Source organism: Egretta garzetta, unplaced genomic scaffold, assembly GCF_000687185.1.
Source record: "Egretta garzetta isolate BGI_Z169 unplaced genomic scaffold, ASM68718v1 scaffold314, whole genome shotgun sequence".
Lineage (NCBI taxonomy): Eukaryota > Metazoa > Chordata > Aves > Pelecaniformes > Ardeidae > Egretta > Egretta garzetta.
The window spans coordinates 579,979-590,722 of record NW_009259531.1 but is presented as its reverse complement, the minus strand read 5'-3'; the positions used below and the strand labels follow the sequence as shown (position 1 = coordinate 590,722).

Here is a 10,744-nt window from a genome sequence, read left to right as displayed (position 1 = left end):
TTTCACCCCCCAGCCCCCCCAAGTCCCTCTCGGCAGGGCTGCTCTCCATCCTTTCTTCCCCCAGCCTGTACTGATACCGGGGGTTACCCTGACCCAGATGCAGGACCTTGCACTTGGCCTTGTTGAACGTCACCAGGTTCACACAGGCCCACCTCTCCAGCTTGTCCAGGTCTCTCTGGATGACATCCCATCCTTCTGGTGTGTCAACCGCACCACTCAATGAATACAACACTTCCTTTCCAAATGCTGGGGGGTTTTTGCTTTCTTTTCTGTTAAACGTCACCATGTTTTAATCCAAGAGTGACTGCCATTCTGAGAAAAGCCATGTGCAATAGCTTAGGCAGGAAGAGATCTCATTTCTTCTTTATGTTGTGCATTAGTCCAGAGTTAAAGATTTTGTGTGCTTCCTACTAGTCACAAATAAACAATTATAAACAGACTTAGAGTAGAAAGAAAAAAATAAAAAAACAAACAAAAAAAAAATAATGAAACTGTGGTGCAATACTTTAACAAACCAACCTAATTCAATAAAAAATACCTTCATACAATAAAAATGTGGTATTTTAATGGGTATTAAGCAGTGCTGTGGGAATAGCCTCTCTCAAAACATGCTTTTTAAACCTATCTGCAAAATTACATTGCTAATTACAAATGGGAATTTAAGTGGCAGTACAACTGGGAAAAAGTTTCATGAACCTGTCATAAAATAATCAGATAAACTGCATCTGCAGGGGAAAACACATTGCCATTCCATCAGCAATGCTGCTGCTAGATAAAAAAAAAGACACTTGAACCTTACCCTGTCTTCCACTGATGTGGCAGAGGACCTGATACAAAACCACTGAAAGCAATGAGAAGTTTCCCTCTATTACAGCAGGGCTTTCACATCAGAACATAACAGAGAAATACTGCACAATTTTTCAAGATGATAAAAACCAGACTTACCTAACTGCACTGAGTTAGTTAAAAATATACCTTTAAAAGTAATTTATTTATGGTATTCTGAAAAACTCCTTTTACATACATATCCACATCAGGAACAAGACCTTGCACATAAACTTTGCATAAATAAAAATGGCTTTTAACTGAGATAACCTATGAAGTTTATCCTCAAAATAAAATTAAATATTCGGGATGGCTAAATGAGGCACACTTTTTCCATGGGAAAATATCAAAATATTATTTATTTTTCTGTAAGTACTTGTTTTGAAAAGCCTTTCCTCCCCACCTGGGCTTCGGCTAAAAGCCACAATCTACATTTAAACAGTGTGTATGCTTCAGAAAACTATCAACCATCTTTTTTTAAAGCAGAAGCATATGAAATTATTTGATCCACTTTTCATATAGAAAGTCGAAGGCTGACCATAAAGAAATAGGCAGGCTCCCAGTATAAACTTACCAGGATTACATCAAAGACCTTCCTCTAGGATCAGACGATTGATTTCTTCAATGCTTTTTAGAATTTCTTCCAGGATATTTTGGGTTATTGCCTTAGACCTTTGCTCAGCTGGAATGACAGATATTCTGTTTGCTAGACTATGATGTTCTCTCTTTATAGGGGAATGAGTGTCTGTAGTTTATACACACGTACACTATGTGAACAGAGAGAGACTTGGAAAGTTCACAAGCAAAATTATTATTTATTGTTTCAAAAAGAGTAGTTTATTACAGAAACACTGATACAGGCTTAACCGCAGCATCTTATGCAATACAGAGACTGCTTGTTATTCTGTGAGCTCAGGACTGGGGCACTCTCTGCTCAGAGAAAATTCCCGCTCCCCCAAACAGGCATTTGTTCTTTATATGCATTTAATGCATAAGGCTTAGCTTTACAGCTACCACCTCCTTTACCTAACTCTCTTGAAACTAACCATCCTGGAATTATAAAAGATTTTTAAGATCGGACAACAAGAAGCGACTTAGTCCTTACCTACCACTATCGAATCTTTGGGGAATCAGACAGCAAACTTATCTCCGAGGGCAACGCGACACACTACCCACCATTCTCCTTCCTCCCCCAAGACAAATCTGTCACCTCCATACCACTTATCATTCGTATCAGAGTATGGATCAAAAGATCCGAGGCTGCTCCCAAATCCCATTTCTCCTGCAAGACAGTACTTTGTTCTGTCACTTCCCTACTGAGTCTATCCCCTTATTTTATGCCTCACAGCATGTGTGGCTGCACCCCAAGATCAAACACCCATGCATGATTTTCTTTCACAGACCTTGAATCACAATGTTATACTTTAATAGGAACCTCAATATACTTAATCCCTTTAAAGCTGCCACAGTAATGCCCCCAAATGCATTAAATTCCACCCTAATCGCAAAACACAAAGTATTTCTCTCGATGGACAGTGCATAGACTGTTCGGACCACATGCCAATCCATCTCTGAGCTAAAGCAACATACACTGCCTGTATTTGTTAGTTCGAAGCCCAAGGATACACAGCTGAAAATTCCAGGCACTTTAAAAGTTCTCTGCTGCAAATTTTGCCAAAACATAACAGATCTCCTCCCACATTTTAAGGGAGGATCTCACAGTCTCAAGGGATTCTCATTGCAAATTATATAAGGGACCAGAGCCACTGAGCCTGTATTTAATTCCAAATCCATTACAACAGAAAGCAAGACTGGTAGATGGCACTTTTAAAGTTAAAAGCAAGACACCCTTTCACCGTCAGCTCAATGAGTTTCAGAGTTCCACTGAATTTTCAGATTGAGAAGGTTATCAGAGAAAATTATCAAACTCAGAGCTTTGGCAAAAAGCAAAAAGACTGCTTGCCTGGTAAGTCTTGTGAACAAGTTTTATTAACAACAGCTTCAGATTTAAGGGACAACTCCTTCTCATGTACATTTGGCGGGGACCTTGGTTTGAACCAGGGAACCAAAGGGTCTTCCATTACCCCTGCCCAAGGGGTTAGTGTGGTGGGATCTTTTAGGTGTATTTTTACAGGGCTCTTCTTGGTCTGTAGAGGAGCTTCTCAGGCACTGATAGTGTTCAGTGTCCTGTGGCCAGAGTCTGGTCTTCTCAGGAGCAAAAGGATTTACTCCACCAAAAGTTTTCTAGACTAAAACAATAGGATCATTTATTGCTCTATAACATACAATAGGCCACACCACACCAACAAAAATCAGTGGTACTCCATTTCACAGCTGTTATAGGACCTCCCAACAAGAGACTGCATCATTCCCTTCCTCAAACAATTAGATTCTGTATGACTAAACCAGAAGCATTTCTCACATATGATGGGCACATACCATGTGAGACGCACACATATAGGTATTAAGGAATCTGGCTGAATACTTACTTGCCTGTTTGAACGCCAACTCCCATGACAAGCCAAGGGACTGTCCTTATTAAACAGTGGACATGCAGTTACATGACAGCAGTCTATTTGCAAGACACTAACTATACAGGACTTCCCAACTCTAAAAAAGGATGTCTCACATGTTCAGAAGTGTTGTCTCTGTTCTGCAAATTACAAGATGAAAATATATGCCATATTGCTCTGATGACAATAAATCTAAAAGTTTACTAAAAGCAAATGCACTGTACGGCTATACCCCTTGCAGAAAGACCAGGACAGCAATAATTGAACCTACACAAGCCATTTCCCCTCTCTCTTAGATTACGCAGTAGTAAAAGTATCTACTCCAGCATAGCCCTTTCACCACAGCTAACACCACTGGCGTTCCACCACTGCAAGACAAATGTCATGAGATATTCCAACACAAACATGCTTTGCTGGCTCAGAAATCAGACACAATGAAGATTTTTGCATTTGGAACTTGGTTAATAATTCTTGAATGGAATACAGTCCAACTCAGTCTCCCATAGCTGTAGTTACTCTGTAGAAGTAAATACAAGCTTAGTCTTGCTGCCAATGTTGGCAGATATGACCAAATAAATTCACAGAGAAAGTCTGTTTGACCACTTCTTCACATTAATTTTTTTAACTAAAACTATACCTCACTTTCCATTAAAAGATATCTATAAATATCACAGTCTGAAAACTCATGAGCATTCAGAGTAACTAGTATATTAACTAGAAAAGCGGTTTAGTTACAAAAAAATACTTCAAGTATTTTGTACATTTCAACATCAACCATTTACTTTCCAACCAGGTTTTAATGCTGATATTCACACAGCAAAATCCATCCACAAGGGTTTCTATAAAGGCCAACATCTGCAGCACAGGGAGCAATGTTCCATTTTGATTTAAATATCATCACCAAACAATTATTTCCCCAACTTTGGAAAAACTAACTCTTACAAAGTTTCAATACTCAAGACACTTTTCTCTCCTCTGTTCATAGCCCAATTCAAAAGAAACTATAAAAGTCAACTAAGATCTTCTTCTGAAGGGTGCCTACAAATAGCCACTTGCTGAGCTCCTCCTGGGTCTTTCTATAGATCTTCCAAAACCTACAGAAAACCCTTCTGTTAATGAATGCTGCTGTCAAGAACATTCCCATGTGTTGGCAATCGTGCTACAAATTTCCCATTTTTATTATAACTAAAGTTTTAGTGTAAACTAAGGACTACATTATTTATATTTAAGTCATTAAAGAATAAAACATACTGTTGTTACTTTTAATCCCAATTTACAGAAGAAAATGTACTCCATAGATTCACAGAATGGTTTGGGTTGGATGGAACCTTACAGATCATCTAGTTCCAACCCCTCTGCCATACCAACTAGACCAGGTTGGTCAAAGCCCCATCCAACCTGGCCTTGAACACTTCCAGGGATCCCCATGGGCATCTACAACTTCCCTAGGCAACCTGTTCCCTCACCACCTCCAGTGAAGAATTTCTTCCTTATATCTCATCTCAATCTGCCCTCTTTCAGTTTAAAGCCATTACTCCTTGTCCTATCACTACATGCCCTTGTAAAAAGTCCCTCTCCAGCTTTCTTGTAGGCCCCTCTCAGGTACTGGAAGGCTCCCCAGAGCCTTCTCTTCTCCGGGCTGAACAAGCCCAACTCTCTCAGCCTCTCTTCATAGGAGAGGTGCTTCAGGCTTCTGATCATCTTTGTGGCCCTCCTCTGGACTTGCTCCAACAGGTCCATGTCCTTATGTTGGGGGCCCCAGAGCTGGACACAGTACTCCAGGTGGGGTCTCATGAAAGCAGTGTAGAGGGGGAGAATCACCTCCCTCGACCTGCTGGTCACACTTCTTTTGATGCAGCCCAGAATATGATTGCCTTTCTGGGCTGCAAGCACACATTGCCTGGTCATGTTGAGGTTCTCATCAACTGACACTCTATAACCAAGGCCTTCTCATTCAGAAGAATTAAGGTTTCACAAAGCCAAGAGGGACTATCAGTAGCCCAAGAAACACAGCTTGTATCACTTAGATGAGGACTTCACCCAGCTACTACATAGAACATGCTTCCTTCTTACAAGCATCAACCTAAGTAACTCCACTTTAGAGGGAGTTGGAGAAAGAGGGTTGTTAGAGATCAAAAAAAGTTACTTTAACGAGATTGTTTGCAGAAACTTCACGGGCCATTCAGTTTTCCAATCAACATGCCAAATTAAAAGTGCACCACATTAAATCTAAAACACCTATAAAACAAGCCCTGATGAAATACAGACTGTCTTCCATCCACCTCCTCCATATGGCTCAAGCAAAGTCAACTTTTAATTTCATAACACAAAATATTTAATTTATGCTTTTCTTCATATGTCAATTTAACCTCCAGCACATAGCTTTGAAACCATGTAAGGATGCCTAACACTTTCCATATGGCAACTGAATTGTGGCTTTTAATTGCACCAACTGGTATCATTCAAGGATAATTCCCTTGGAATCCAGCTTTCTGCTACAGTATTGGCCAATTCACTAATCTCATCACCATGGCACTAATACTTCCAGAGACTCTTTGATTGTTAATATTCATATTATAATTTTCCCAAACCAGAGCTGTCAAGATATACTATGTGCACCACTAATTAAATTATCTTGGCTTGTTGGCACCAAATTTCAACACTAAATAAGATTTTGTTTCTCTCTCTTTCATACAAAGTTTGGCAATTTTCTTTTAAATGCCATCCACAATATTTTGTATATCAAAATATTTCTCTAGTCATACCAATATCTAGCACTGCTGAGTCCGTTGCTTCTTTTAATCATCAGAGTCAATACAAATAATTATCTATACAATACTGACATTAAAGTACTTGAAAATATTTCAGTTTAAAAGATCGCTTCAAGCAGTCACACAAGATAGCACCCAAGGAAATTTTAATTGCTCTTGTTACCATATCAATAAGAAGGCAGTCTTTCAAATGTCATTCTATCCATGAGATGACCCCAAAGTAGTGCTACAGTTAAATCTTCCAATTCAACAGCCTTTAAGCCATAGTATATACAGGCCACTAAAAAAAAGTCTCTTTTCTGTTTATTTTTTTCATTTGGGATGAATGATCTACCCAGCTGTGTCTTCCATAAGGCTATGTATTTTTATATGCACACACACGCATGCTATATAGCAGTGGAGGATTGGGAAGGGCTTTTTTTTTTTTCATCTCAGCCATGCAAGGAATGCCCATTAATGTCACTGGCAGTTACAGGCACAGAACAAATGGAGAACAAGCCCCACCTCTGAAGCAGTGATGTGCCTCAGCATTTCATACCCAGACCAGATACTCAACTCTACTTAGTATCGATTAGGGTTAAACATGAGGATCACTAGCACTAAAGATCCCAGCAGAAGTGGTAAGCTAAGGTCTTTTCTATTTTACCTAAAATGAGTACTTACAACTTGGCTCACTGTGAACTGGTTTGAAATTTAATTAAAAATACCAGATTTTTTCAAATCCCAAGCACAGATCTCAATGAGACACGCAAGAAAATAGTAAAATTTCTTATGGCTTTGAAGATAAAAGTAAATTGAACTAAGGAAATGTCATATTTAATACTTTCCCCTCTAGCATAGAACTGCTTTTCAGTTAAACAAATAAATACATGAATATTTGCAAACAATGCTGGTCTCCAAAAATAGTCCATAGCAGTAAACACACTGAATAAAATTTAAACTTACGAATTATACAGGATAATCCAGTGTCAGAAAACCTTTTGGGCACAAGTTAACTCATTCATAAAGCAGCAAAAGAAGTGTATTCACTAAGAGATTTACAGCCCCAATGGTTTCAATTAGCTTTGAAACTAGAAGATGACTCTGGACCTCATACTTTTCATGGATGCAACAAAATTCCTTTTTCTTTAATTCTACATGATGTGAAAGGCTGCAGCCCAGCCCTCAGCCTCCACAGTAATTAAAACATTTAGAGCAGAGCAGCCCCTGCTGGGCGGGTGGCAATGGTTTAATGAGATCAGAGCTCTTAGCCCAGAACATAAAGTTGTATACACACCAGAAGCATGCATTTCAGAAACACTCCCCTTCCCCTGGCTCATGCCTTCACCCAGCAATTTACCACGCAATCCTTCTCAGGCGAGTGGTGCATTTGGCAGTAGCTGGACACTAATCACTGTTCTTCCAGTGAATTGGGGGGAGATGGACACGACATGGATGGGACACGGATGGGACACGACATGGACAACACATCAGCTGAGGGAAGTCTGCTCTAACTAAGAAACTCTCAAAACTTAAGGAAGAGAAAAGATGGTGTATTCTTGAACCCTCCTTGTATCAAACACCCCTTGAATGAACTGACATAAAGACCTCCCCTCCGCAACTATTGTAAATTCAATCATTCTAGAGAGACGAGCACAAATGAAATGTTATTGCTTTCCTGTATTAGTCACTCATTCCTCTTGTAGAATGCTACATGAATCCCCCTGAACTTTAGTGTCATCTCCCCTGGATGACTAACTTTAGCAAAACAATTCAGTGTCTCTGTTCTTGAGGAAAACAGCCTGCCAACTACAACCAAGACAGAATTTTTGGCTTACAGGGAGCAACGCAAGTCAAATTTCACTACCGCATTCAAGTTCTAATCAAAATTTTCCAAATCTTTGAAGTTTCAGACTTTGAAGCAACTGAGAGCTCTCCTCTCCCATCAACAATTCTTTGGAAGTACACTGGATTTCACCAAATAGGGCCTTATATACCAATGAAACCACTGTCAACAAAACTCTGGTTAAGGATTCCTAGGAGAAAAATTATTTGTAGGGCCATTATTTTTTTTAAACTCAACTGGATTTTCCTCTGCAGATATTCGGATCAGTGTTTGATCTAACTCTTTCTGCCATAAGTCACAAATGCAGCAATTAGGACATATTTCAGGGGAAAAAACATGTTTTAATGAGAAGCTGTAACACAATAAACTGTACCATTCCACAGAGCCTTGTAAACTAACTGAACATTTTAGGAGGAATTTTTAAGTAGTAAGGAGAAAAGCCCTTGGTTGATTGAAGTGCAACAGTACTACATTATTGGGGAATACACAACTGTCCCACACAATCCAATGTGACTAACCGTTAGTCGAAGCGACTAGTATTTCTACATCTTGAGGTGAATGAAGAGCCAATCACTACAATTCGCTTTGTATCTTGGTATAATTATACAAGAGATCAAAGAGGTCTCAGAAGAGAAACAGTCATGCAATCTCAGTTATGGAGTCAATTGCTGTGACTCCATAATCCTTGTCAAAGACTGTACATATGGCACATCTGGTTCTAATGTAGGGTTAGAAATGCACCCTTCCATATTACCAAAAGTTCATATTTAAAGGAACTTTAATGTAGCTGTCACAGTGTGCCTGCGACAGGATGACAATTAAGTAAATCAATTAGCAGGCTATATATGCATACAGATACTACCAAATATATTAGGCAATAAATTGCAAATATTTTCAAACATTCAGAAACAGCTCTATCAGGATGACAGTAAAAAGCCTCGTGAGAACTGGGCTTTTAAAGGTACTTAAACCTACTTACAGTTTTATGAAGTAGAAAAACTATAGATAAATTTTTAGTTAATGGCTTACTAATTGCTGAGCTATCATGAGGACTACACCTTGAGTAAGAAGAGAAATATTGTTCTACTGTCACTCCAGCTGAGCAGACCTTGTGGAACTGAAAACTGAAGAGTTTTGTGGATAGCAAAGTACCCTTGACAAAAGATGGTTTTTTTCTTTTCAGAAAGCAAACTGTCTTTGTGGAAGAAAATACATTTCACAAAGCTAAAGTCAGAGTTTTTGACCTTTAACTCTTGTATTTTAAACCCATGTTTAGTTCAGTGAGTTGAGCTTCTTTCCTAGGGAATATATATGTCAAAGGTAGAACATATCTAAAAAGCTCGACTCACCAAAATGGGGATAAAGAAAAATCATTAAAAGCACATGTTTTTACTCTTTGCATCTGTATCATACATGTATGTACCATTATTAATAAGAACTTCCTTCTTTGGACACATTGTTTCCAAGTAAAGCATAATAAAAAAATCACTGCAACCAACCATACCTGCAAGCTGAACATGAACTGATTATGCTCATCAATTACAAACACTGAGATCAGTATCTTACGCCCTTTGCCTTGCTTCTAGTGACTCCCAAACATCTTATCCTCCTCTAAATACATTACTAGTGGAATCTAAGAAGTCATCATTAGCTTTTCCCATTCATCTCACCTACATACTTTAACATCCCACCTAAAATGAAGTATTCTCCACTTGCAAGTTAATTTTTCCTGAGACACGAGAAGTCCAGGCTTCTGACAATAGAACTGGTGGCTAACAAAGGGAAGAGCCTGCAGGAGGTTTGGTGGCCCTGCTCTGCTTGCGCTTTCAGAGCCACATTCCTTGCTGGGAAGCACAGATTCCAATCTCCCCATCTCTCAGGTTACTTTTCCACTGATGAAGCTTTCAGGGCTTGATCCAAAGCTCAAGGAAGTCAATGGGAGTCTTTCAGCAAACATCAATAAGCTCTGGATCATACCCTGAAACACTATGAGGGCCAAATCTTAGAACTGTTAAGCTTGTTTACCTCCCATCATGCCTTTTTGTTTAAAGAGACAACATTAAAAAAAAAAAAAAAACCAAAACCAAAAACAAACAAAAAAAAAAACCACCAGGCAACTTAAACATCTCCTCCGGCCCAGCTTTACACAGGAGGACTGGAGGAAAGAGAAAGGGTGGAAAACGACCAGTGTGGTAACAGCCAGGACAAGTGACATGTGCAGTAACTCTTATGGAGCGAGTCAGTCATGCATTATTAGCAAAGAGCAAATAAATAACAATGCACTCTTCGGAGACTTCTCCTTTCCTGAATTCCTCTGCCAAAATGTCACAGACTTGTGCGCCAGTCAGGGCTCACAAGCTTGTGCACACTGGCAGGGTGCTAGGCTTTTTCCAGAGGTTCTCTGTTCCTATTTGTGAAGGGTTTGTTTGCATTGCACTGCCCAAACACCGGTGGACAGGTCCCCTTACCCCTCTGGCTTTTATACCAGCACCAAGTTTGCTCTGCAGCTCCTAACTTCATCAAAGGACTGAAGGAAACCACCCACGGGGCAGCCCCTCGGAGCAGCATTAGGGCCAAGAAAACCCTTCCTTTGCATAACCGACCCTTGGGAGGGAGGGAGGGAGGGATGTAGAAAGCTCTTTTGGTTTTCCCTAGTTCAAAAAGAAGGGGCGGGGGGGTGGGGGCAGCGAGGAAGCTGACATACCCTGGCGCTGGAGAGCCTGCAAACAGCCCGGTGCTGGCAGCCTTGCTGGAGTCCCGAGCTGCTGCCTCCGCTGCTGCTGCCCCCGGAGTATTTCTGCTTCACCCTC

At 40.0% G+C, this 10,744-nt stretch overlaps 1 protein-coding gene across 1 annotated transcript in view; it reads right to left on the bottom strand.

The window, feature by feature from the left end:
* NKD1 (NKD inhibitor of WNT signaling pathway 1) overlaps window positions 1-10,744 on the bottom strand; it is a 110,065-nt gene that overhangs the window by 98,969 nt on the left and 352 nt on the right. Inside the window, 1 exon segment of the mRNA XM_035893165.1 lies at window positions 10,639-10,741. Coding sequence (XP_035749058.1) covers window positions 10,639-10,741 — 103 coding nt within the window.